At 43.3% G+C, this 27,731-nt stretch overlaps 2 protein-coding genes across 2 annotated transcripts in view; one reads left to right on the top strand and one right to left on the bottom strand.

The window, feature by feature from the left end:
- The window catches only part of CCDC158 (coiled-coil domain containing 158), a 32,309-nt gene extending 23,101 nt beyond the window's left edge, over positions 1-9,208 (top strand). The window contains 6 exon segments of the mRNA XM_030492388.1: positions 1,080-1,231; positions 3,107-3,166; positions 3,512-3,579; positions 5,066-5,278; positions 7,435-7,536; positions 8,755-9,208. Coding sequence (XP_030348248.1) covers positions 1,080-1,231; positions 3,107-3,166; positions 3,512-3,579; positions 5,066-5,278; positions 7,435-7,536; positions 8,755-8,849 — 690 coding nt within the window. The 3' untranslated portion in view covers positions 8,850-9,208.
- A 5,693-nt stretch (positions 9,209-14,901) lies between these two features.
- Positions 14,902-16,564, bottom strand: STBD1 (starch binding domain 1). Its single transcript, XM_030492387.1, has 2 exons — positions 16,286-16,564; positions 14,902-16,161 (listed from the first exon to the last, which is right to left on the bottom strand). Exons 1-2 carry the CDS (start codon positions 16,509-16,511, stop codon positions 15,380-15,382), a joined length of 1,008 nt encoding a protein of 335 aa, XP_030348247.1. The 5' UTR covers positions 16,512-16,564; the 3' UTR covers positions 14,902-15,379.
- Between the last annotated feature and the right edge of the window lie 11,167 nt (positions 16,565-27,731).

Genomic DNA, 27,731 nt, shown 5'->3' with positions numbered 1-27,731 from the left:
CAAAGACCCAGCAGGTTTTAAGAGAACTTGATTCAAGGTCTACTTGAATCTTCTTGGTTCCTGCATGATTAGTTATTGTACAAAATGAAGCAGCTCGGTTGCTTGAGACAGAAGACCCTCCCTGGTCAATAGCCTGGTTTCTTAGCCAGAGTTTGGGAAAGATGGATTTGGTCTGACTCAGTGTCACATTGACCTGTTATGAAGCTGAGGACTTGTTCTCTGTATAAGCTCTGCTGAAACTAGTGCGTTCCCATTGGAAGTAACTTTTTTTTTCCAATGAAAACATGCTAGCAAAATGTTTGTAGCCAGTTCTATCCACAGATGAAGCATAACTCAGTAGAAGCAGCGCTTTGAGCATGAGAAGTGCTGAGTACTCTGAAAAATCCAGTTTTTTCTGTCAAGAAAGGGTTCTTTGAACCAGGCCTTTGCCTCGAGTGCTGATCAGTAAAATGAGAATAATATTGCACTTCATCTCAGAGCATAGCTGTGACAATGAAGTGGTTATATTTGCAGAGAGCTCAGCTGTGACAGAAATGAGTGCCTAGACAACACCCTGGTACAACTAGTATTTCAGTCTTCAGAGCTGTGTTTGTGAACCGGACAGTAATACCTGGGGTCACAGGTCAGAAAGGAGCAGAGCTGTCACATAAGCAAAGATTACTGGTGCTGTGTACTGAAAAAGATATTGGTTGTGCAGGGGTGGGGGGGAAGCTTTCATAATGAAAGGCTTATTTTAATGTTTTTGACCTTGAAACAGTAGTCATAACCATTTTACAACATTTATTCAAAATGCAGATGTTAGCTGTGTTCTTCCTCAGTTGTATTTAGTTGCTTTACACATTGCTGTCAGATAATATCCAGATAAGACTGCAGTCATATTTGGAGAGTATTTTGAGAGTTTTCCCATAATCAAGTCTAGCCTCCAACACTTCTGAACTAAAATGACAAAAAATCTGCCCTGTTTCTTACTGGGAAGACAAAGAGTAGACGAGGGAAAAACATGTGACTTTGGATGAGTATAGGAAAGAACTGAAAAGAGAGTGCCTTTATGAATACTTTGTAACTGAATTTTATTTCAGATGTCTTCCAACCCAGGCATTTTGAAGGAAGAACCATTGCAGGATCTAAAGAGACTTTTTCAAGAATTAACAATCTCAGGCAATGACATTCCCTCTGTGCATCCTGGCAAGCATGGCAGCAATGGTGGGAGAAAATCGCCTTTAGCAACCATGTAAGGGTGTTATTTCTCTTGTATGCTGTGTACTTGTATTGCCTTTTAAAACTGGGATCTGGCTATTTGTGTGCCTCAGGAGCAAACCTTGTTGCAAGAAAATGGGGTTTACAAGTTAGCTTGAGTTAACTTGAAAGCTTCCAAAGATTCTGTTGTTTGCAAGGTTCCTCAGATGCTTTAGGTGCTAGCATAGTAGAAGGTCACTACACCATTTGCCTTTATTGCTTGCTTTTTGGTGTTTCTGGTTTTATTTTCATGTAGAACTCCTTTCTTCTTCCATTGCCTTGTGTCAATATCCTTCCTCTCGTTGTTGTAGCAGGTCATTACTAAACAACTGATAATGACCTGAAGTTGAGAAATCAATACAACACAAATTCTGATGTGTCTAAGCCAGAACATAAAGATACTCCGTAAGGGAAAATAGAATTAATGGACTTGAATTAGAATCAAATTTATTTAAACCATGACACTTCTCCCATCATACACACTGTTGGAACAAAATCATATCGGTCAACATGCTATGTATTTCAGGTTTGATGCTGTGTTTTGGTGCTGTGTTCTACTGAAGACTAGAAGTTCCTTGTAGGTCAAAATTCTGAGATAGCTCAGTGAAGTAGCAATGTGTGAGATTCATTGGCCAGGCTTGTGTCCCTAATCTCCAAAGCTTGTTTTTTTATATACAACAGAATGGGTGTTGAACAAGTGGGAAGGTTCATCACCTTGGCATTTTCTGAAAAGAAAAATATGGTGGTGACATCCATAAGACATTCCTGAGGTCTGTAGAAGTTAAGAATCTTCCTTTTAAATAGATACTTCATTAATTAAAGAGAGGACCTTTACCAAAGGATACACAAGTTGTATATGGAAAGCTGGAACAATGTGCTTCTAAGTAGCTTCAGCAGAGACAAGATTTTGTTGATTGTCTCCTATGAAAACTGAGATGAAGCTCAATTACTATTTTCTTCTTTTGTTCCCAGTGCCTTAGTTCAAAGTTGTGCTGTATCCAAAGTTACTGTATCAGAATATAAGATGGCAAATACCAGATGCCATTGGCTGTAAAATCTTACTTGATTTATTCTTTTTTTGTCTATTCCAAAGCTGAGGTTGTGACAAAAAGCCTGACACAGAGCAGGAAGGTTTAGTGTGATAAACAAAGATAGCACTTTGTGTGCTTCAAGCATGCTTAGCGGGGCGGGTGGTGGTGTAGATACAGATGGAATAGCAGAGGTGGTGGTGGAAATGCAGCGGTTCTACAAAAGATCAACATTAAATTCAGCAAGATTTTACTTCTTTGGAACACTACCAAGTGTCTCTCAATGCTCATACCTAAAATGAGTCTAGCTGTTTGGGGTTTTTTTAATTTAATTAATTATCCATTTCCATTCTCTTACCAAATACCACTGTACTCTAAGAATTTACAGTGCCTGAGGAAACACATAGGTCCAAAACTGGAAAAGGCAAGCGTTTATGTTATGGTAGTCATCTGGTGCTATTAGGTGAAATATGGGCTAAAAAGAGGCTGGTCTGAAGAAGCTAATTAGAAGCATTGTTGTGTGAGTAACCAGAAAGAAGACTGCAGTGGCACTAGTTGTCGAAAGCAGTTATTGTCTTTTTTCCATCTTTATGACTGCGAATCTAGTCATTTATTTCCCAGAGATATCCATTACTTCAGTAGTCTAAATTCCCTCTAACACTAATAGACTTCTTTTAGTGGACTCATATAACAATTTTATGATGTCTTTTCTTCACTATTACAATGTGGCTGCCATTGTACTCTGCTTAAGAAACAAGCTTATCTTCTAAAAATGTGAATGTAGGAGTCCTACTGGCATGGCTTTTGCTGGGTTTTTGACAGTGATGTGTTCTTCTGTACAGAGACACTGCAGCTAAAGACTCTGCTACTGAAAGCAGCATGGAGAAGGATACTTGTGGACGGTGAGAAGTGCTTTCACTCAGCTGAGTAACCTACTTCTTAAAATACTCATTTAAGATTCAGTTTCTAAGGCTTCTTTAATACAGCGTCAGCCCTGAGCTTGTTTGTGTTGGTTTATTCATAATGGTAAAGCTTCCTGGGAATTAAAAACAAAGCTGTGATGTTACTTATATCCCTCTAAGAAAGAGCTCTGGAATTTCTTTACATCATTAGCTTTTACTTTACATGTATCAGATCTGGAGATTACATAGGAGGGCTTCACGTTCTCACTGTGTTGGCTAGCTAGTACTACCAAAACTTAGCATAACACTTCCAGAATGCCAGTTTTGCCATCATTTTGCTTGCAGGGATCCTTTATGCTTCCATACAGCAGATCTTCAGTCCCAAGACGTTACGCTGCCTTTTACATCCCTTGGTAAGTTTTCACTGGCTGCAGTTGAGGATGAACGTGCCATATCAATGTCAAACTGGAACATTAAATAATGTTACAAAAATACAGTCCAAATATAGTATATTTTCTTAGGTCATTACCCAAATACCTCCTAGCAGGTTCTGTTACAAAGTCTTTATTGAACTTGCTGCAAAATCTGTATTTTGTTGCAAACCAGGTCCATGCAGGTTGATACCATTGTACCTAAAATGGTTATCTTCCATGGTAGTTATTCATGAATAGCAATAGTCTTGTGTACTATGGATAATATTGTCACATTTTTGGTGCCTAAATTTAGGCTCTTGAATTCTGTATTCAGGTATCTAAATATGGATGTGCTTTTGAGAGGAATCGGTTCATTGCAAATTCCATTGATTTCCTTCCAAGTACTAGGTGGTCAGTACCTCTTAAAATGTGGTAACATGAATTTAGTAACCTAACCAGAGATAGAAGGATAGAGCTTTGAGCATTAGGGTTTGAAGATACCAGACTTAGCCACCTTCTCTTTTTTTGCCCATCGATTATCCATTCTGTGAATTTTCTCTGAAATTTGCCTGCAGATGCTCATATATTTAATTGTTCTCTATTATTATTTCAGCCACTGTGCTCCAGGGCCAGAACTCCTCTGTTTGTCCTGAGGAGTAACTACTATAGGTCCTCTGCATATATTTCTGAGTATTAATCTCCTGGGTAGTTACTGTCAGCCTTCTAGCAAACCTGCTCAACATCCAGGGATTTTTCCTAGCTTTCAAAGCAGCTGCAAGTAGTGTTTTTTACATAGAAGACTTGAGATGTAGTTCAGCAAGGGGAGTTTGTTAGAAACCCCCCAAATTATTTTCAGGACGTCTCAGGAGGGGTGTTAAGAGTAAGGAAACAGGCTATGGGAAAAACTGTAGTAAATATTCCCCTTATTAGCTGCATGCAACCTCTTTTTTGGTTTTGCACACACACAGTGTGCCAGCGTGTGAAAATGTGTCACATAATCTGCTGATCACATATTTCTATGCATATCTTGTCTCTTTTCCCTATGACTCCCTTTCTGCCAGGAATTCAAAGCATTCACAGTCAGTTGTTGGAAAGGAGGGAAATGGCAGACCTGTGTAAGCAGCATTATTTTTTCTGCTTCTTATATCTAAGTTATGAGATCCAAGTCAGCAGAAATGTACGGGGATTGCTGGGATTTAGCAACTAGGATACTCCCAACAGGCACAGCAGAAAAAGCAGGCGCTACTTTCTCCTAGGCAGTTTTACTGGCTGTTCTTCACACGACAGTCACTTTAAGAGAAACAAGCATTTTGCAAAGAGGCTATAGTCTCCTGCTACCTTGGCTGCCAACAAGGAATGAAAGGATGAAAGAATGCAGTGATGAAGGGACCTCAACCCCATAACTGTTACAGAGATAACATCAAAGCTTGAATGGGGGTTTCTTTTGAGGTGTGTGCTCACTGCTGTTTGCTTGGATATCTCGTAGGAGGTGCATCCATCTTCTCACCAGCTTCTCACTATACATCTGCCCCCAAGAAGGTGTCTCGGGAGCGGAGACACAGACAAAAGTCTCCAGTACACTTGTTGTTAACTGCTCCACACGATGACCTTGCAGCTGGCTCCAGTGCCTCACCACAGCACAGACCATCCGCACAGAAGGTTAGCTCTCCAGAGGGTGCTGCCACAGCCACCCAGATAGGTAAGTCCAGTCCCATTTCCTGATCCAGAGAGCTTGGCTGGGTCTCTTCCCAGGCAGTACAGTGAGTGAGTTACAAACCATATGTTAAATTCAGCCATTCTGTAGAAACCAGGGGAATCCCACCATCAGTCACTGGTCTCTTAGAGTTTATGATTGTGGTACCTGAACTTCACACTGCATTTATTTTTCATGTACCTTTGTAATACGTTGCTTACAGAATCCATCCATGTTGCTGAATGTGAACACGAATGATTCTCAAGTGTACAGGGCTGACATGGGATCGATCTTCCATTTGTGGTTCCAGAAGTGCAATTACAGTATGCAAATTTATTGAAACATAATGTACTGAGGGTTCATTTTAAAGCCCTGCTTTAGCAGCTCTGGCCCACTTACCTAAAAGTGACCTCTTCTTGCTTACATCAGGCTGCCTGTCTCAGTTCTGTTCAAACAGAAAGTTTCTTTGATAAATTAATTGTAAGTAAAATGTAGCAGCTAATGAACGTACTATACAAAGAGAAGAGAGAAGAGAAGAGAAATTCTGTGCAGCGCTGGTAAATTGCTTTATTTGGATAAATAATGTAGGGATGCTTAACATCAATATTTGCAGTAACAGGCAAAATAGTTGTCTAATACTAATATTTGTCATAGCTGTTGTGATTCCTGTAACACATGTGGAAAAGTCTTGGGGTTTACTGAAAATATTGATATAAGGCTGTGTCTGTATAGCTCTTAAGTGGTAAAAATAAGCTTTCCTGCCTCACAGAATAGGTGTGAGGATGAGGAACATTTTCAGGGTCTATAAATGACTTGCCAGGGAGTCAGGCTATCAGGACTGCTTTATTACATTGAAGTGGCAGAAAGACCCCAAAATGAGTAGATGCAACAGGAAAAATGAAATTTTCATATAATACTTACATTCATACAATACTTACTTAAAACACTACATTTCTCTATTTTTCAAGGTCTGAAAATACAGACACATAAGCACTGCAGGTAGGAGGGTAATAGAGATGCTGTGCACCTAGCTCTAAGCTAGTGCTGTTACAGGCAGAAGTCTAACCGTAGCTCCAAGGAGCTCAAAAGGACTAACATTTCCTGCTTCTCAGGTGGCATTTTTTTTGTAGTTCCAACTTAACTTCAGCATGTCTGTATTGTGTTGTTATCTTATTAATGTAGACTTCTCTGTCACTTTATCTTTTGCATTCTTGGAACATCAGAAGCTTGTCTCTAAAACAGCTGGGCTGAGCAATCACCCTGACTAGAACCATTAACATTGCTGCTCATTGACCTTTGCTTCCCCAGCTGCCTGGCTGTGCAAAGATGAAGTGCATGTTTGTTAGCTAATCTATATTTTTAACGCATGTTTCACAACTAAGAAATGCCTGTTGGTAAACAGAGCACAAATGTGTGTGGCATTTCCCCATCAAAGCGCTAAATTGGCAACATGAGTGAGGTTTTTTTGTCTTGTTTGTTGATCTGGTCAGCCAGTTACCTCCATCTCTGGCTCATTTTGGGTTTGGTTTGGTTTTTTCCCCTCTTTTTATTTGAGAATTTGTGACAGTAGCAAAAATGAAACAGCCCAAGTTCTGTTCAGAAAAAGCTCCAAGGGTGGGAGACTGTTGTTGTTCGTATGGTATGGGTGTCACCTTGTCAGTCTGTGGGTGTTAGTGTTCAGTCAGACAGGCACAGTGCCTTTTGAATTTTGCACTGATCTGAATCCTGAAAGACTTAGCTTTTCTGGTTTTATTTCTGGCTTCAGTAAGTTACATCTTTCTACACCTTAGTTTTCCATCTGTAAAATGCAACTGACACTACTGCTCTCCTTTGTACAACCCTTGCAGTTTTACTGGCAAAAAAGGACTTAGAAGTTGTGGGCATAAATACTGATGTAGTAACATAAAACACTTGCTCTCCATTCCCCAAATGGGGACATTTATAGGCAAAATAGAAATGTGTTTGCATTGTCACTTAAACAGGAATCTCGCTAAGTATAAATCTCTGTTAATAATCTTCGCTTCTTACTCATTTTCTTTGCTACTGGAAGTTTTCTTGTTTGCAATTTTATTTTCTAAGAACGTCAGATGGAATGTTTAAATAATTTATAATGACTTTTTTTTTAATCTGTGATAACATATTGATGAATAATTTCTCACTAGCTTCTCAGCCCATGAAAAATAGTGAGGATACACCTAGGAGGCCACAGAACAAGATGGAAAGCCTGCAGAACCTGATGGGACCGTTAAAGATAAAAAACCAAGGTACCAGAATTTACCAAAAGTATTCCTATTTTATTTAAAATACGCACTCTGCAGAAACTGTTCTTGTTACCTGCCAAAGCACTACCCTGTGTTTTTGCATGAGGTCATTTTAGATGTGCCTGGTTTACTAGCAGTACCCACTTCTACATTATCCTGCTCCTAGGAGAATTGGATTAACTCTACAATGCACTGTTTTTCAGCCCCTCAACTCTAATTAGCTTCAAGATCCTTAACATTTCAAACACAGCAGCTGGTGAGGGGTGCTGTGATGTCCAATTAAATGAGATTTTTAACAAGCTGATGACTCTTTCATGGAAACTGAAGGATACTCTGACAGCAGTCGACTCCAAAAATAGAGTTTCCCAGCAGTGGCCTCAGAAGCATATCCTTTCTTCCTCAGTTTTTAAAATCTGAGATGCCCACCGTGATGATGGAGAACTTTCCAGGTTTTCTTCTTGCTCCCTTGGAAGTTACTAGTAAAGTGCTCATGAACTCCCGTGATGGTAGGAGGCCAAGTGAGATGGAATTTCTTTTTTCTGCACTTTTTCTTATTGCACATTCCAGTTGCTTCCCCTTTGGGCCTTTAAGTCTCGCTGTATAGGTTTGGGAAATTATTATTTCTCACATCATACAGGGCACATGTGTCAGGGACATAGAAGTGACCTGATTTAGGGAAAACTAATCAAATTGTTTATTTAAAGTATAAGGTAAGCATTCTCATTTTTATTCTTTGCCATCCATTAACACCTTCGGTTTGCCTGTTTTTATATCCACATAATAGTAGAGATTCCTATCTGTAACGTGTCAAGAGTTACCATATAAAAGTAAACTTGTTTCCATGAACTACTAATTTAATTATTTAATTCTATAATCGTTGTTGATAATTAATAATTTGATTTAATAATTTAATTAAGTATTAATTTCACACCATCCAATAAGAGAGATTCTGAAATCAATAGTACTTCACCTCTACTCCAGTATTTGCTGCTTTGGCTTCACAAAGCAGATGAGGTCGTGCCTGTTTAGAACCAGCTTTATCTTTTCTGTTAAGGCCCTGCATATAAAGAATTACAAACTAAAGCTGCATTTGTGAGGGCTTGATAAGTACAGTGTAACATGTGAGAGGATACTGGAAAGCTTCAGGTGTCTGCACCTGAGGCCTCAATCATTTTAGCATAAGGTGGTGGTCAGGTAATCTGTTCTTGCTGCTATTTTCAGCCACGTCACCAATGATCAGAACTCATGAAGTGAAGACAGAGAAAGCAAAGGAAAAGGAGAAACAACTATCAAAGGGAAGACGCCATGTATGTTAGGGATTACTTTCATGTATGTACACTGTGTTTAAGTTATATTTTTAAAGATTAATAACAAAAGGTCTTACAGTTTTGTCATTCTTGCCTGGAACCATGACACTCTTTACAGTTTTTAACTTTGAAATGGGTGGGACATACAGAGGAGTAGAAACACATGTCATTCACCGGCACACATTTTCACTAGCTGCGTGCTGTGAGGGACACTGCCGACAGGGCACTGCTGATTGCTTTAAGTAGTTCTTCCACGCATTCTGGATCTTGCACACCATTTCAGTCCTGTTGTTTACAAAGTTAGTTTTAAAATGGTTTGTTGGGCTGCTTCTTTTCATTCTAAAATAAACTGGTTTCCCTTCCCTCCATACTTCTTGTTATTACTTCGAAAAATTCCAATTCATCTGGATAGCCCAGAACTGCCAAGTATTTTCAATAAAAGCAGGAAATCTGCCTGTGGCTCCTGTTAACGTTGAGGAAAAGTGTTGAACCACATACCTACAACTGCAAGACTGCACAGATTTCATCCTGTACCATGACTCCTTTCAGCAGAATGGACTCCTCAAGTGTAGTACAAACAGAAAGTCCACAGCCTACCTTGGGCTTAGCTTTGTAAGCACTTGTATTTTGACTTAGAGCTGAGGGGGTGTGTGTTCCTAGTTTGGGACTTTTTGTCTTTCCTCAATTTGTGTCCCTCTATAAAAACTAAAATAGGTGAAGTTCAGGAATAAAAAAACGCATTTTGAACCTATACTGACTTTTTTTTTTAATAACAGCCTACTATGACTTAAATACCATGCTCGACCACCCATATTAAGAAGTTCGCTAAATTAGTGGGCATATTACTTTCCATTGGTCTCCAAACTGCTGTTCAGTTGACTCACCGATACAGACAACCTTCCCTTAATATGAGTGCCTAAGAATAATGTATTCAAAGGCCATTCCTAGTGTGAGATTAGTAATAAACAGGAGGGCATGTTGAGAACACGTGGCATATGTGAATTGATTTTAAAGCCTGCTATGTGTCTGACATTTGCGGATTTTGCAGCAGTGGGCAAATCACTTACGCACTTAAAAGGCTATCCAATGCTAAAAACAATTCCAAAGTAAGAAGATGAACAGGATCACTAAGTATCGGATTGATGTTTAAAGCCTTATTAGTGTTTGGCAGTATCTCAGGGAGCAAGATAGTTGTTTAAAAATAGGCAAGGGAGGAAGAACTTTGAACAAGGACCCAAACTGAGTACTTTTCCAGGACCTGCCATTGGATTTTTGTCTGGGGACTGGTTGTGAAGAGCAGATTAATAGTACTGCTCCTTCAGAGTCCAGCAAAGCTGTCTGAGAAGTTGGTCCCCAGAAGCTGCTCTCCAGGTAGCAGGGGAGTCCTTGCTATACACAGTATTAACAAGGGGCAAGATGTCCTGCAATAAATCTGTACCCCAGGGTCACCAGGAGGTGCCAGTGGCACAGCTTCACTAGCATTAGTGGTTTTCCTTATTATCTGCTTTCTGAAAAGCAGTTACTGCCTTGGGTTTGTGGCAGCATGGAATGCCATGCTTGAATTCAAGGGGCTTACCCAGTGATTTTGTCCAAACCAAACGTTTTGTAGCTATGGATCAGCAAATGTAGCTTTATGAGCACAAGCCATGCAGATACAAGCTTGGGTTTGTTGACTTTAAAGCTACAGAACTATATTCAGAATGGATCAAATCTCTGAGGTTTTTTCAGTTTAGGGTCACCACCTCTTCTTGTGTCAGAAGAAGAGATTAGCGAGTTGCTCCTAAGCTATCCTCAGTTATTGTCAGTAGTATTTTGTTTTAATTCAGGTAATATTTTCTGTATTTTTTATTCAGTGATTCTGTCATTTTTTGCAACGCTATTACAAACTTAGTCAAAATGTTGGTTAAGTTACCTTTCTTTTACTAGGAACTGATTGCATTGAAAACGAAAGAATCGTTTTAGCTGGCTTGTGTATCACAGTTTGGACTCATATATATTTGACAGATCTACCAAAGTTTTCATAAGAGTGAGGTATAGAGGATGGGAACATACATTCACCCTGTAGTCCTGCAGGTTGGAAAAGGTCAATGAAAAGTGCATTCTCATTTAAGGAGAGTATTGAAGGAGCCAGACTAAAAAGAGTTCCAAAAGACTGCAGCTCTGTGAGAACAGAAGCGAGCAGGTGGAGCAATACAAATAATAGCCAGAAGAGAGATCCGCCAAGCAAAAAGGCAGCTTAACATCCTTGTGCTGGAATCCAGTAAAGTTGAGAACATGCCTGGGCCTCCTCCCTGCCACCAGTACCAGGCCTGGGGAGGCAAGAGGGTCAGAAACTCATGGGCCCAAGAGCAGCTCTACACATCCTGGACTTGAATAGCACCATAGATAGCACTTTGTTATTCCATGCCATACAGGTGGATGGCACAGGAAGACTGTTAGGCAAATCTTGACCACAGCAGGACACCATAGATGGCAACCACCCCCCTAGAGAGAAAACCTAATATCAGGCTAATATTTTTGAATGGATCATGGGCAGAGGCTCCAAACAGTAAGTCTGACTCCCAGAGAAAATGTGGGGTGGAAATGGTTTTTGCAGAGGCACCTGCAAAATGAATAGGAAGCAAACAAGCTGCATTGCAAGATTTCTGTGTGTGGCTTGAAACTGGTTTATGCCCGGTAGTTGCAGACTCAGGCCATCAGCTCGAGCTTATCATCCACATACAGCATTTAGCATTTGTACACCAAACTACTTCATAAATAGGAGTAGATGGCATTTTACCTAAAAGTAATCAAATGTCCAATTTGTCAGAAGTTTATTATCAGCAATATGAGCAGGTGAATATAAAAGGTAGCTCCTTGCTTACGGAGTTTCTGGCTTTGCCAGACTGTGAGAGAGACAGTTTACTACTTGCTCTTCGATATCTTGAGCCGCTGGCTGCTAGGCTGTTACATCCACATAGGGATGTCAGCAAGAACTTTTTTCTCACTTGTAGCTTCACTAATCTCACAGCCAGGAAATTGGATTAGCCAGATAGCAGCCTCATCTAGCAGAATCATTTTTATGCAGCAAGGCAACTTTATTTAAATCTAACTTCACACTTAAGTGAACAGATTCTCCAACAATGAGGAATCACCTCTGTAAACTTAAAGAAAATACTAATCAACTCCTCCAATAATACAAAATAACATTTAATTTTTATAGCATCGACCGTCCTGGGCCAGCAGTGATGTGACTGGCATAATAATTCAGAGGTTAGAGCAAAAGCACAGTGCAGGTCTTTGCAGAAACCTTGCTCGACCATGCAGCAAGGTGATGCAATCATGCCTCGCCTGTGGGATCAAAGTGCAGGGTGTTTAATTTAAAAAAAAAAGTTCTCAGTTTGGGAGAGCTCTCAGGGTTACTCTGTTTGAAGCATGTTCATCACTGCATTAGAGAATCTATTCTAGTGCAGGTTAAGTGGCTTTCTAGTTGTCCTGGGTTCAGCTGTGAATATCTTAATCTAATACCACAGTTAATCTCCTCCGACAAGCCTCCAATGTATGTATAAATACACTCAAATGGCTGTGGCTGTTGGACAAATGCCTATTAACAGTATCTCACTATCTGAACAGCTTGCATTAATAGGAAAAGGAATTGTGAACAGCTTGAAAGAACATCTTTTGCTTTGACTTGAAAAATCAACTTGTATTACAGCTATTTCAGCTGTACCTCTGAGAAAGTTGGGGCAGTTCAGCCTGGAGAAGAGAAGCTGTGTGGAGACCTCATAGCAGCTTTCTTGTATCTGAAGGGGGCCTACAAGGATGCTGGGGAGGGATTCTTTATCAGGGACTGTAGTGGTAGGACAAGAGACAGTGGGATCAAACTTAAACAGGGGAAGTTTAGGTTAGATATAAAGAAGAAGTTCTTTGCTGTGAGGGTGGTGAGGCACTGGAACAGGCTGCCCAAAGAACTGGTAAATGATCCATCCCTGGCGGTGTTCAAAGCCAGGCTGGACAGAGCCTTGGGCAATATGGTCTAGGGTGAGGTGTCCCTGCCCATGGCAGGGGGGTTGGAACTGGATGATCTTAAGGTCCCTTTCAACCCAAACCATTCTATGATTCTATGAATCTTAGGTATATTGTTCACTTAAATTTATTGTTATAAAAAAATGCAATTGCCATTACAGGCATTACTTCCAGCACAATTTTACCTGTTCAGTCACAGCTGAAAGTTACTGACTGAAACCAACATACACATTCTGTGTGCTCTCTGGTGGTGCATATGGATAGGATTTAAGAGCTTTCTGTTTATACACAGTAAGCACAGTCAAACAGTAGGAATATTTCTTACAGTGAAACAGTAGTCCCTAAAAACGAGCCTCATCTTAATATTTATTTTTTAACCCAGGGTGTGCTAACTATGTCCTATTTTCCTTTTAAGTTTATACAGTAAGTAACTGAAGTCCCCTATTAGCTTCCAATTGTGAGTTGAGGACTAGTATGTGCATATGCTTGATACGTTTAAGACCACTGAAGCAACACCAGCCACCTACTGAATTGTCAGCTCCATCTTCTCCCTTTTGAGTTACTGGACAGAAATGATACCACCTTCCTCCCAGACCTGCAGTACTTCTCCCACAGTAGTTACAGGGGTACTTCTCATCCTGGACAAGCAGTTAACAGAAAGCTTAGTCTTGAGGTCAGCTCCCACGCACAATTCCTCCCTTGTTCTCTTCTATAAAAGATCCTTTGAAGGAAATAAGAAAATTCTGCCAGATCTTCAGGTTGCTCGAGGCAACCAGAGAGCAGAAGTTACTTCTGCAGAAGTCGCTGAGCCACAGAACAACCTGCTCTGTCATGTAGCAACAGCTGGGAGGGGCTTGTTTCACATGAGAACACAAAACTCCAGCTTGCCAATGCAGTTGTTCACTTGCCTTGGTCTCTTTCCCTCTTACCCTCCCTTCAATGCCTGATCCAGATTTTCTTCAGCTATTTCCTTCAGCTAGGGTTGGAACTAGATGATCTTAAGGTCCTTTCCAACCCTAACCATTCAATGATTCTGTGGCTATGCCTGTGTGAGCAGGCAGCCCAGCCTGCTGCCAGTGTATATGTTCGATGAAACAGCTGGTGCTGAAGTCCCAGTAACAGCATTCCAGACAATTGTTCTTCACAGGAGCTGTAGTATTATCCCACCAATTGGATGCCCATTAACCATTAGATGCAGGAGGTAAGCTGCTGAAGCTTGTCTTCCAGTCCATCACCAAAACCCTTTCTATTTCACCTGTTCAGACTGCTCCACCAGGAAAGACTTAGCAGAGGCAATTGGATCAGCAATGTGCTTTTGAATTAAACGTTCCAAACCGGCATGCTAATTTATGCATTTCCAGAACTCCTACAGAACTACGTTCTTCAAACCAAGTTCACTCCAGGGAGGTGGAGTGCAAGCTAGACCTAGGTTCCTCATTATGGAAAGAAGAGCTTGCTTAAGTGGCATCATATATTTGTAACAAAAAATACAAAGAACTGGCAAGTAGAGCAGCTTTCTGCCCTATAAAATTATCACCTGAGAGAAGCTGGAAGTATTCTACGTTATCTGACTTACTAAAAGGCCACAACTTAAAATAAATTTGTGTTGAAAAGCCTAATCTTGGATAAAAGCCATACAAGTTTAAGCTAAGTAGTTGCTAACAATACTGTGGTGGTGTTCTAGGTAAGCAGAATATGCCATCTAACTCTTATTTCAGACAGAATCCTATTCCCTAGCCATCAGAGTATCCAGGTTTTTTAAAAGCCTGCTCCCACTCTGACCAAGTAATTCATTAAGCCCAGGACAGTCCTTCCTGACCTTTGCTCTCCTCCCAGCAAGATAATCTGACTAAAAGAGACCCATGTGCCAAGCATTTGAGCAGAGGTGCTTCCTGGAGAGTAGGGAGTAGAGACTAAAGTACTTTAGTCTTAAACCTTTGTTACTCCAGCGAGTAACTTTGTTACTCCAGCCACTCTTCAGGAATTGTTTAGCACTAAGATTTCAGGTCAAGTAACTCCCTTCTATCAAAGTTAATAAAATGAGTCAGTTCACTGGTCAAGCTGTAACAGACCATCAGTCTTAAAGCGTTTATTGTTTACTTGATACATTACATAAGTTAAAACACTTAAGTTCCTATTACAGTGTAGGTAACCACACTTCCTAGTATGCCTCAAAGGCCCTAAGCAGTTGGTGCAGAGATGCATCCGTCCCATAGCCCCACGCTAAGCAACACCGTCTCCAGTCCAGGGGCCAGATTCACCTAGCCAGGCAGCTGCTTGGAACACTGCTCATGCCTTTGTAGCCTACCTTGCACATCTTCAGAACACGCTTGAGGTTCAATTTTCAGGTTGCCAAACCATTTCCTAAAGGGGGTGGCAGAGATCTGCTGCTTGTGCAGTTGAACCAGGTTTGAGACAGGATTCACAGAGCTCTGCACTTGAGAAGGTCTCCTACTGCAGACAGGGTGAAGTTTAGGGGCTCTGCGATTAATCTAAGCAGGTTTGCCATTAAATAAGCAGCTTCCAAAATCCGATTAATGGTGTCCCCACCACTGATGAACAACTCTATCCTCATGTTCAGTCACTAGGGTTCTGTTACCACATTCTTCCCAGCGTCTCACCTTCCCATTCTCCACCAAGATAAATTTCCACTCAACTCTGGTGTCTACTGGCAGACTAATGGATTCAGACCAGAAGCCATCCTTGTCATGCTTGAGGGGAACATAGCTGTGCCACTGGCCGAGACACTCATGGTCACCAGTAACACCAATGAGCTGAGCAGCCGAGTGGGTGATGTAGTGCACGCGGAAAGTCACGTGGATGTTTTGAAACATGGGGGGCACAGCTGCAACTCGCTTGGCTTTCAAATCCCCATCGGGGCAGTCTCCTTGTTCCCATTCCTTGCTGTCTGCGTCTTCCATTCTGCCACTCTTGCCAGCCTCCCCCCAAGCCACATGCTCAGAAACAACTTCCCAGTCTTCATGGTCCAAGTCCCTGCTCTCCTGACCTGGCTGTTCCTTGCTTCTATCCTTACAAACACCATCAGGGGCTCCTGCTGAGTTCATCACACACCATCCATCACTTTCCTGTCCCATCTGGGGTCTTGGTTCACCAGTCTGGCTGTCATGGATATCAGCTGGATGCTCCTTGGACCCAGTGGCACCCTGCTTCAGGAGCAGCTGCTCCATCTCCAGAGGTTCACTGGAAACTCCACCACTTTGAACATGGTTAAGCTCTTCTCTTGGTCCAGCCAACAGACCCTCTCCTGGCTTCTGAGGGCTGGTCACAGCAGCAGCCTTGGCCTCCATAAGACCCTCTAGAAACAGAACAGGAATGGTTTTAGCAGTGCAGTTAAGCTTTACAGCAGCAAACTAAGTCCTCGCTTAGGTTTGGGCAGACCGGTACATCCCGGCCCCCCCCCCGACCCCCCCGCCCGGTACCTGTGGCCGCAGCCGCTGTCTCACCGGCCACCTCCTCGCCTCGCCCATCACTGCCGCCGTACCAGAACCAGGCGACGAGGGCGGCCAGCAGCCCCACCACCAGGGCCGGCCACAGCCCCGGCCACAGCCAGCCCCAGCCACGGGCCTCGGCGGGCAGCGCGGCGGCGGGAAAGCGCGGCGGGGCGGCGGGCTGCCGCAGGACGGGAGGGCCGCGGTCACGGGCCATGGCCGGGCGCTCGCAGCGGGGCCGCCGCCGCCCACCCGGCGCCGCTTTAAGGCGGGACCCGGCCCCGGGGAGGAGCCGGCCCTGGGGCGGGAGGCGGCTCCTTTCGGACCGGCGGGGGGGCTGGAGGGAGGCAAAGGGCAGGTCAGGATAAAAAAGGCAAAAGTTAGGTGAGTAAAAGTTGAAAGGCTTCCTCTCCCCTGCTCCCTTTTTTATCGCCTCCCCCTTTTTTCCCTTCTCTTTCCTCATTTTGGTTCTGTAGTTAGGCAGTCCACACAAGGTGGCCATAAATAATGCAAAAATGAAGGGAGAGGACACGCAGAAGTTAAGGACTGGATGACTGCGGTTCTCCCCTCTTTCTGCTATAGGTGCTGCAGAAGTTTATAGAGCTTAATTCTAGCAGTGCTGGTGACCTTAGATTTATATGCTGTAGCTGGGGTAACTGATTTGCTTGTACTTTTAATGCTTGACCTGATGAAAATCCAGTTTTTTTCTGGTATCTCTAAGCAAGTGAGATGAATTCACTACTAATTTTGTCATTTCTGCATCTAAAGACTACAAGTGGATTTCTTAACACTGTCCTGCTCTCCTTTCTCCTTCTGCTCAGGAAGCTTTTTTGGGCTACCAAGACTTCAGAGTCCATTAGTGCACAGGATAATTGATGTTTCTTTTAATTTGCCTTTGTTTTACTACCTGTTTCCTCTTGAAGTGATTATGTCAAACTGTGTTTCAAAACTAAAAGGTTATGCAGATAAATCTCACTAGGAACCCAAGAAATATAGTAAATGCAACTTATGACTTTGTGTTTTGGTAGTTCTAGAGTGACAAACTAAAAATGTTTATGGGCGTACATTATTAACACCAAAGATTAACCCCAGAGGAGAAGTTAGGGGAGGCAGTTCCGTACAGTCTGACTGCTGCCTTTTTGAAACCCATTCTCTTTCTCTGAACAAAGGAGTTGTCGTTACTTGATTTCTAAAGCCCACTGATGAGATTTTATCAGCTATCTCATTAGAAAAGTCTATTTCCAGTGTGTGAACTTCTTAATCTTTCTGTGTCATTTGGAGCAGTGCTACCTCAGCTTAACAGGACAGTAAATGTCATTTGAATTTATAGAAGCACAAGTGTGCAGCCTTCGCAGCGAAGTTCCCTGGCTGATATGGAATATGGTGGCCTGTGCCAGTGCACAGAATTCATGATCTACATATTTTCCCTTTCTTTGCTTAGCACAGTAGCTAAGACACCTTCTCTGAAGCACTCCTCCAGCAAAGTGCTGAGCTTGTGTAAAGTAAAATACCTATTTTGCTACTTTGATGTCTGAATGTGTTCAGGCATGTGCTAAGGATGCACTGCTCAGATCTTCTGCTCAATAATACAGTGAAAAAAAAGAACTGAGAAGCCAGGACCTGCCTGGGCACTTTCTCAGGGAATGTGGTTTTGGATGCACTCTCTCTACCACTGTTGATGCTTCAAGGCCAGCTTAGCCTTGCTACTTAAAACAGGCACTTGACTGTAACAAGTTGTGCTAACTACTGAAGCTCTTTGCATAGTAGATGATATTTTCCCAGCTTCCTTACATTTCTTTTTTCTAGCCTTCAAATCAGAGACTGTCCTATGGTCTCTATTTGTGCACCACCTTGCTCAGCTGGGATTATCGGTTAGGGCACTTACTTACTGTTTCTGAGGTAGTATGAGTGTACTGCAAGTTAAACCTCCTAGTCATCTCCCTGAAGCAGAGCAGGCAAAAATCTTTAACTAACTATTGTGTCATGAGACTAAAAAAGCATCTTTCTGCCACCCCTCAGCACAGATGAAGAGGTAGTGTTTGGAGCTGCTAACCACAGTGTTTTTCTTAGATATATTTGAGAAAACAGCTTAGGAAGGAAGAGACACCAAGTGACTATTACAGAAATGACTATTACAGAAGTGACTATTACAGAAATCCTTAAGGAGCAGTTTATTTTGGAAGACACAAAAATGGATGTGATGAAAGGCAGGGTGCTGCTTTACTGGGCAAGAAAAGAGCAAAGGTCTCCTCAGTTCTCTTCATCTTCCATGTTCATACAAGTCTCTTCTGTTGCCAGACTGTTTTTTCACCCATTATCTCCAGAAGAAACTAAAGCAAAGCACACAGATTACTTTGTGTGCTCACAGCATAACTGTTGTTACTAGAAAAGCATTTGACTGCATAACTAGTATATATACTATATATATATAGGGTATAACTAGTTTTAGGTTGCTCTGTCATGGTCGAAACAGTGATACCCTTTCCAGGTAGCAGTTCATTTGTGCTTTGGAACTCATCTTAGGGTTTCTGTAATTTATTTTCTGTTCCATTTTTTTTTAGAAGAAGGTTCTTGGAGAACACTAAGGCTGAAATTCCTGAGTCACTGATCACTCATTGAGTGTTAGAAGCAGAGATGCTGCGCAGAATAGTCGTGGCCTAAGAGCTCACAGGATGCTGAGGTTCCTCTTCTGAAGCAAACACACAGGTTTACCTTAGGTAACATACCCCTAGTTTTTGGTAGCCTTTCCTCTCTAGGGATTCTTGAAATGCTCACATCCCGTAGAGCATGGAGACCTCTGCCTTCTCTGGGAATTTCCAAAGCAGATTAACAGAAACGCTCCAAAATGTGTCTTGTGTTTTTATTAAAGCTTTTATTTTATTATTATTTATTAAAGCTTTATTTATTTTAATAAAGCTTTTATTAAAGCTTTCATTGGAACAACATGGAGGGACAGTACAATAAAGGGGTAAGAAGACAGTTTCTCCAAGTCTCAGGGGCACAATTCTGTTTATAATTAATTCAAGATTTTAGTTTGTTCATGCAGTCATTTCTGATGTGGCGTTAGTTTGGAAGTTAGTGTCCTCTGAACACTGAGGCTTCATCCCACTGTTGTTCATTCAGTAAATGTGATAGCAGTTGCTGGACCATATTTTGAAAAGCTACATGTGACTTTGCAGAATTACCAGCCTAGGATTAATTAGTGGCCTAAGATCAGGAGACTCAAACCTGCCACCTTTTCACATTTCAAAACCAAGTCAAAGGGCAGATATTTGCTATTACAATTATATAAACAACTCTTCAGCCATAGGTGTTATTGGGAAGGTCTAGCTCACATCTACTGTCTCAGATGAAGTTTCTGAATTTTATTCTGTAAGCTGTGCCATCTAGTGTGGTGACAGGGAATCTCAGCTGTAGCTTGAGAGCCCTGCTGAATCAGAATTCCAGTTCTGGCAGTGAGGGATGCTATTTCGGGAGTGCTTTTGAGCCTGGGCAGTGTCTGATCCCGTGGCGTCCACAGTTGCTGTATTAAAGATGTTGGAGAGCACTGCTCTTAAACAAGCCTTGTGTGTGTGCAGGTGCTTCTTCCAGTTTTACTTTTATAATAGAACAAAATGGAAATATGAACAACTACAAAAGAAATACAAATTAGGGAGCCCTGTGGCTGTACTATCAGGACATCTGCAAGATCCAGAGGCAACTCGAGAATGAGTTTGGCAAGGGAGGCTTTATGGAGGTTTGCAGGGAGCTCCTCCTGAGAAAAAGGACAGCACATGTTAAAATCCCAGTGGTGCTTTTATGAAGCTCTATTGAGGAGGGAAAGGAGAACAGGTCACATACCAGCCATTTGCTAGTGAGTTGGGGTTTTTTTGCAGCCAAAGGAGTAAATTAACTGGAAACAGTCAGAGTTGCCTGGGAATATATCTCTCTAGTAAAAGAGAACGCACAGCAGAGTAGAGGAAGGCAAGTAGGGGATATAGTGAGAAGGGAGAAGCACAGATGGAGCTGTGGATGCAAGTACAGAAGTAGTGTATTTTCTTCATCTCTTCTCCCTTTCCCCAGTGAGAAGATGTGCCCAGAGGAAGAGCTAAATGGAGATGGGCAAAGGAACAACATCATCTCATAGATGTCTTGGCCATAGCTCACAAAGCCTAGAAGTAGCTTTCCCTAGAAGCCAGGTTAAAATCTAAAATTCAAGACACTGCTGCCATGGAGGTTTTCTTGGCAGCTGCTTCACACTTTCTTTGTTGGGTCCCCACCCAACTAGGCAGAAAAATGGGAAGGGCAGAGTATTCACCTACTTTGGACGTGCATCAAACTCCGGGAAGAAACCATAATAACCCTGTGCCATCCTTCTCCCATATTGATTGTGAGCACCTCGGCTTTGGGCACTGGGCGCTCTTCTCAGTGCAACATTGCCCAGAAGCCAGCAGGTGGCACATGAGGACCTTCTGGCCTAGATTCCTGACCAACGAGTTGCCTTCTGCAGTAAAGGACTGAAGAAAGGGAGAGCAGAGAAGCAGGCAGGTTAGAACTGGTGGGAGTGCTGCCCTCAGAACTGGCCTTCAGAGGGGTTAGTAATGAGGATACCCCCAGATCCAGACCTGCTTTACATTATCAGCCATTAAAATCTGGAAGGCAGCCAGGGAAGAGGAGAAAAGCTGTTTCTCATAATGAAGCAGCACATGTGTCTGTATGTCTTACAATCATGGTGGAGGAAAGCCAGGCACCATCAGGGCCTTTCCTTGTGTCCAAAGAATCAAAGTAATAGGCTGAAAGGGACATCAGGGATCCAGTTTAGGGCTGCTGGTCACCTGGAGGTTGTCCATAAATGTATTTATTTTTAACCTTCTCCCCTCCAACACGTATGTGGATAGCAAATATGTTTCTGCCTGTCAGCAGGCACAGGTTCCCAACCACTGCCAGTTAGAGTTGAATGTTTATCATTTTTATTGTAAAATCCAAGTATTGTAAGACAGTAAAGCTTAGCTATATCTTAAGGGCTTTGTTCTTCATAGCCACCAAAATAATTGTAAGAGGGTCCACGTGTTCTCTAAAAAAAACCAACTTCTAACAATCAAGCAGTGCTTGTCTTTTTTACCCTTCTGCCACAAGACAACATCAACCTACTGATGATTATGTAGCTGATCTTGAAAAAGCAATAAACCAGAGCCTTCAAGATGATGTATTTAATATTTAACTGTTCTTTCTGTTAGAAAATCATTGTTAGTTTGTAACCTAAACCTGTCCCAAAGAAACATGGGAAGCAAGTAGTTCCAATGTCTTTTTATCCCCTTTGTACTTAATTGGATCTTCTGATGCATATCCTCAGTTATCTCTTAACTGTATTAGAAACTCCGCTTGCTCCACCTTGGCATGCTGGTCACAGGTGTGTAACCAGTCCTGTAGATCTCCCCGTTTTCTTTAGAATTTGCTTCCATCTTTCCTAAAGAACAGTAACCAAAGCGGGACACAGACATCGCCCCTAGAGGTGGTCCCACCCAGGCTGAGAAGCACACAGAGTTATCTCATGTTTGTCTTGGTTCTCATAATAGGATGGTTCCTTTTTTTGCACAACCAGGATGTTGCTGACATTTACAATCTACCAGAATCCCTGTATCCTTCCCTTGCTGAACTCCTACCTCGCCAGTTGTTCCTCATTCAGTGTTTGCAGAGCTGAGTTCTGCTTTGGAGAAGTCATTCGGCCCTGGTTTTGCACTCCCTTATTTTTCAGGTTTTGTCCAACAGGTCAGGATCACTTTGAATCCATTTGAAGCCCTTCAGCATCTTTGTAGTGTTTTCTAACTGGGTGCCATCTGCACATTGAATAGATTCTTTGGAAGTACACCAGGCTTCCATGATTTTTCAAGGAAACAGCTTGTGATTCTGAGTTTCTTCTACTACTTTTCCATATCACAATGCATTTCACCCTTGCTTAGCTGACTCAAAGCATCGAATGGGTCTAAGAACCATTCTTTACTACTTACCCGTAGTAACCTGACTCGTAATTCCTTCTTGGGTTTGAGGTAGACCTTATGGCTTGCCCAGGCCAGACTCTTATTGCATTTCATTTATTTTCTCAGAACTTGTGTACTGTGCTAGCAGTATCAAGGAATGACAGCTTTCCCTAAATCCCCTTTCCTCGTAGATTTGTTTCCAATGAGCCATTATTTGACAGCTTTTTCAGTTTATTAGTCACCTTCTTTGCAAGTCATGCTTTCAATTTTGTTGTTCTCCATTCTCTTTTTTCCTACCTGGTACAGTTGTATTTCATGATTGGTGCCTGATGCTTTTTCCCTCCTCCCAAATCCTTTATCAGGATGTCACGTATTTCTCCTCCCCAAAATAAGCAGCCAGGGATATAAAATAAGGCAATAACAGCAGTCTTTCATGTGCCTTGAAATACAGTTTTGCTGACATCAAATCTGCATGCCCTGTTCTGAAACTGTTCCTGCAAGTTCCCCTTCCCGAGCCGAATTTTGAAGGAGGATGTCATTGGTCACTTAGTCATGTGCTGCATTGGTCTGATGACAGGAGAAAGCAGAACGTCCTTTCCCACCCAGTCCTTTTAGAGGAAAAGGCAAGACATGAGCCAGTAATTTGGCTTAACAAGTCAACACTTGAGGTAGTGACTCCATCCTGAGACCCAGGTCACATGCTGCAACCAACCAGGAGGGTGATTTTCTTTTTGCTTCTCCGAGGTGTCTTCTGCTTTGCCCTGACTGTGGTGTCAAGGCATACAGCTGACCTATCAAGGTACTGCGGACTGTGCTGAAGCTCTAGCTTAATGGTTCCCACCCTAGGCACCAGCACTGCTTTTGGCCACAAGATATTAAATACTCAAAATTGATGCTGGCAGGCACAACTAGTTCCAACTCACTTGCCATGGGCAGGAATACCTTCCAGTAGACCAGGTTGCTCAAAGATCTTAAGGAAGGAGATGCCGTAGGCTTCGTACCAGGATTAGGCCTCTACAAGCCCCCTCGTTTCTTTAACTCCCCAGTCTGGGCTATTTGAACATAGTTTCTTCCATCCTTCTCTTGCACTGGTCACTTTAAGACCTCAGCTCTGTGGCACATTTCCAGGGCAGCTGGTGCCTATCATGCCTTTAGCTAGTGTTGCCCTGCTCCAGGACAGGAGCTGTGGGCTGTCACATACAGAGCCTCATTGTACAAGCTGGTAGACACAAGCTATTTGTTTCAAGGCTGACACACAAAACGTTTGTTTTACTGATGGCTGCCACTGACTAGCTGGGAGTAGGGCTAGGGGGTAAGAATGACTCATTCTGGCCTTAGGTCTGGGCCTACCAAATGTGCATTTATGTGCAACAGACATCGGGGATCAGGAAGAGACTCCCAATGTGACCCCTTTTGGTCTCTTTCCTCTTCTTTGCCAATAAGTTGCGCTCAATAATAGAGTGATAGAATCACAGACTAGTTTGTGTTGGAAGGGACCTTAAAGCTCACCCAGTTCCAACCCCCTGCCTCAGGCAGGGACACCTTCCACTAGAGCAGGTTGCTCCAAGCCCCTGTGTCCAACCTGGCCTTGAACACTGCCAGGGATGGGGCAGCCACAGCTTCTCTGGGCGCCCTGTGCCAGTGTCCCAGCACCCTCTCAGGGAATAACTTCTGCCTAAGATCACATCTCAATCTCCCCTCTGGCAGGTTAAAGCCATTCCCCTTGTCCTGTCCCTGCAGGCCCTTGTCAAAAGCCCCTCTCCAGATTTCTTGTTGGCCCCTTTAGGCACTGGAAGCTCCTCTAAGGTCTTCCCAGAGCCTTCTCCTCTCCAGGGTGAACAAGCCCAGCTCTCAGGAGGGACAGAGACTGCCAGATTTGTGCATGGTAAGGCTCCAGAGAGCTCGGCTGTGCTGGTATTGCTCTGTGCTGATACTGCCTGCTAAAATATACCCGCATTTCAGAATTTCAATTACAGTTAGTTGATTGCCTGAGTAAATAAGAATGTAATGCAGCCTAGCAAAATCATCTAATTGCAGCCTTCAGTACCTGTGTTTATTTCAGGATCAAGGGAAGACATCAGCCTGTGGCTTGAGACACAAAGCAGACATTGATTGGAGGTCTGCAGTCTCACTCAAATGCACAGACACAGTCAACTGCAGGTAGCAGACTGGAAAAATCCCTTGCTTACTGTTCCAGACCTCCACTTTTCCTTAGTAAAATAGTGTGTAGAGGTAGTGTGCATCTAGGCTTCAATGCAGCAGCATGCATTTTAAGCTCCAGAATCTGCGCTTGAATTCTTTCAGATCAATAAGAGTTAAGCTATAGGCTAAGAAAAGGGAAAAAAAAAAAGAGACTCCTAGAGTGCTGCAGAGGGATTTATAAAGGCACTGGGATACCTGGTCCCTCACAGCTACACGGAAGCTTTGTCTTTGGCTTCAAAAGAAGTAGTATGAGGACCGCTGAGAATGGGTGTAGCAACAACACATTTCAGATATGCTTCTGTCTTACCGTATTCCAGTGGAGCATCCTTCACCTTGTCAGAGTGGCATTCAAGTGGAATATGCCTCGCAGCTCAGGGAAATGTGTGCCATTGGTTTGCCAATTTTAAATGTGCGCTCTGCAGTACCGTTCACTTCAAACTGGGTATGTGGGTTGTTGCAACTGTGCTCAGGCAGGCTGAATACAAAATAAGGCTAATAAACATAACAGGTCTCTCTGTCCCCTCACCAGCAAGTGCCAAGAGTAAAGAGATGCACTTGGCAGCTCTACAGAATAAACTGACTTGTGATTTGCTTTGCGTTTCGGCACTCTCTAGGTACAAAGCTCCTGTTAAATCAGAGGGCTTGGGTCAGGGACCAGAGTTTCCACCCCCCACTGTGGGATTTGGGCCCTGAACAAAGTCCCACTGACAGCTGTAGACTGCAATCTCACTTTTTTAGGAGGCATTCGTGTCATAATATAGAAAAAAAAAAAGTACATGATCACCATTTATTCCATTGAAATAAGAGATTCTTTACTATTTCTGGCATGTTCAGAGTTATCACGAGATGTTTTCACAGCTGGAGGGTAAAGCCCCTGCTCTCCAGTGCCCTATACTGATGGGAAAGTGTGGGACTGGTTCAGTAACTAAGCTGTGTGACTAATCTGACCATGTTAGCAAGGTGTCTCAGAAACCTGCCAGCTCCTCATAGCTTTGCCTATGATAAGATCAGAGATATATTTTCATGGTGATCCAGGCTTTGTTGGCTTCCCATTTGTAAGTAATAATGAGGGGCAGGAGATTTATAAGGCAAAAGAGAACACAATCCTGGACTGGTTTTGCATTGCAGGTACTGGATGGATGCTCATTTCAGGGAAGAATAGCAACACCTATATTGCCTTCACCTCTGTAAAGATGCTGTCTTTCAAATGAGAGTGAAATAACTGAGGGTGGTGGCTTGGGTAGTGGTCCATCTGCTTCATGAAATCTTTCCTGGCTCCCTGCTCTGACCTGAGCTTGCAGCTGGATTTAGCAGATGTTTTACGTGCCTTTATTTGAACCAGGTGGGCACAAAGCAAGGGTCTTCACTGGTTGGTGTCAAAGCTGAGGACCAAACATGCAGGACCACTCAGGCTCCAAGGTCTCAGGGTGTGAGAAGGGAGCTGTGCTGGATGCTGACATTCAGAAGCCAGGTGAGGGACTAGGTTACAAGCCAGGGGCTGAGAAAACAGATTTGGTTTGCCTGTTTTCCCAATAACACACTTAAAAGGGAAAACTCAGGTCCAAACCCTGCTAACTGATGGGTTTGGGTCTACTCCAGCTGGAGCTTCAGGAGGGAAGAATGAACATGCCAGAAGGAGAGGCAGATGCTTGTGAACTCCATGTCATTAGGAGACTGCATCCAGAACTGCCTGCAGGGCCAAGAAAGACTCTCAGTCACTTATCCCCAGGTGCTCTCTGCTTTCTCTGCCCTGTCCTTGGGACATGTGCCCCACACTCTCCTCTTGCCTGTCCCCATGCTCACCAGCTCTGCCAGGAGCCCTGCCAGGTGACATATTGCCTTCCCTGCTGTTGCAGATAAGAAAGGCAAGATGAATTATGGATATCCTCTTTCTGTGTCAGCATAGCCAGATTATCCTTTGCTCTATTGCTGTGAACAGCATGGGCGCATCTCAGCTGTGCTCTCAGCTGCTCCCTGGGTGCTCCTGCACTTCTGCTTGTCCCTTGGTGTGCAGAGGGATCTGTGCTCATCAGCAACAGATCAAGCAAACCTGGTTGGTCCTGGAGCTGCTTCAGGACTGCATAGCTCTGTCAGTCTCCCTGCGCTCTAGCTGTCTAACCCATAATTGCTCCTCCCATGCCCTGAGCTGCCCTCAGGGAAGAAACTGGGTGGAGAGCAGGAATTAATGAGCAAGAGTATAAGATCAAGCACTTGAAAAGATAGTGTTCTTGGCTGTTGCAATCTGCAATGGAGCACTATGCAGTCTAGCAGCTATAACTTGATTTAAGGTAGTAAACTTCTAACAGGAGGATCTTTACTGATTAGATGGGGTCAGCACTGCAAGCCAGGTCCTCAGCAAACCTGATACGCTGTTTAGGTTATCCAGACAGTGCCACTTGCCAGAGTCTCCCATACATCCCAGTGCAGATTTCTCTCATAGCAAAATCTCTGTTTCACAGCTTAGTGCAGGTCTCCCACCCCACAGCATATTTCATAGAATCACAGACTAGATTGGGTTGGAAGGGACCTTAAAGCTCATCCAGTTCCAACCCCCTGCCATGGGCAGGGACACCTTCCACTAGAGCAGGTTGCTCCAAGCCCCTGTGTCCAACCTGGCCTTGAACACTGCCAGGGATGGGGCAGCCACAGCTTCTCTGGGCACCCTGTGCCAGCGCCTCAGCACCCTCACAGGGAAGAACTTCTTCCTAATGTCTAATCTAAATCTGCCCTGTTTCAGTTTAAAGCCATTCCCCCTTGCCCTGTCACTACAGGCCCTTGTCAAAAGTCCCTCTCTAGCTTTCTTGTTGGCCCCTTTAGGCACTGGAAGCTCCTCTAAGGTCTTCCCAGAGCCTTCTCTTGTCCAGGCTGACCCAGCCCAGCTCTCAGCCTGTCTCCAGAGCAGAGCTGCTCCAGCCCTTGGAGCATCTCCGTGGCCCTCCTCTGGACTTGCTCCAACAGCTCCACATCCCTCTTGTGCTGGGAGCCCCAGAGCTGGATGCAGGACTCACCAGAGTGGAGGGAGAGCATTGCCTCCCTCGACCTGCTGGCCATGCTCCTTTTGATGCAGCCCAGGACATGGTTGCTTTCTGGACTGCAAGCACACAAATTATTTCCTCCATCCCCCATCCCCTTGCATGGTTTCTTGGCCACGTTCATCTTGAGAGTGCCCGAGATGAGCAGTGAGGGCTCTGACATTGCTCTGCAGCAGTGGTGAAAACAAGATGTTCAGCTGAGTAAAGGGGACACAGTGTGGGTCAGCAGGCAGTGCCGTGGGGAGA

The sequence above is a fragment of the Strigops habroptila genome, chromosome 7, assembly GCF_004027225.2.
Source record: "Strigops habroptila isolate Jane chromosome 7, bStrHab1.2.pri, whole genome shotgun sequence".
In the NCBI taxonomy this organism is placed as follows: Eukaryota; Metazoa; Chordata; class Aves; order Psittaciformes; family Psittacidae; genus Strigops; species Strigops habroptila.
This window is presented reverse-complemented; position numbering and strand designations above follow the sequence as displayed.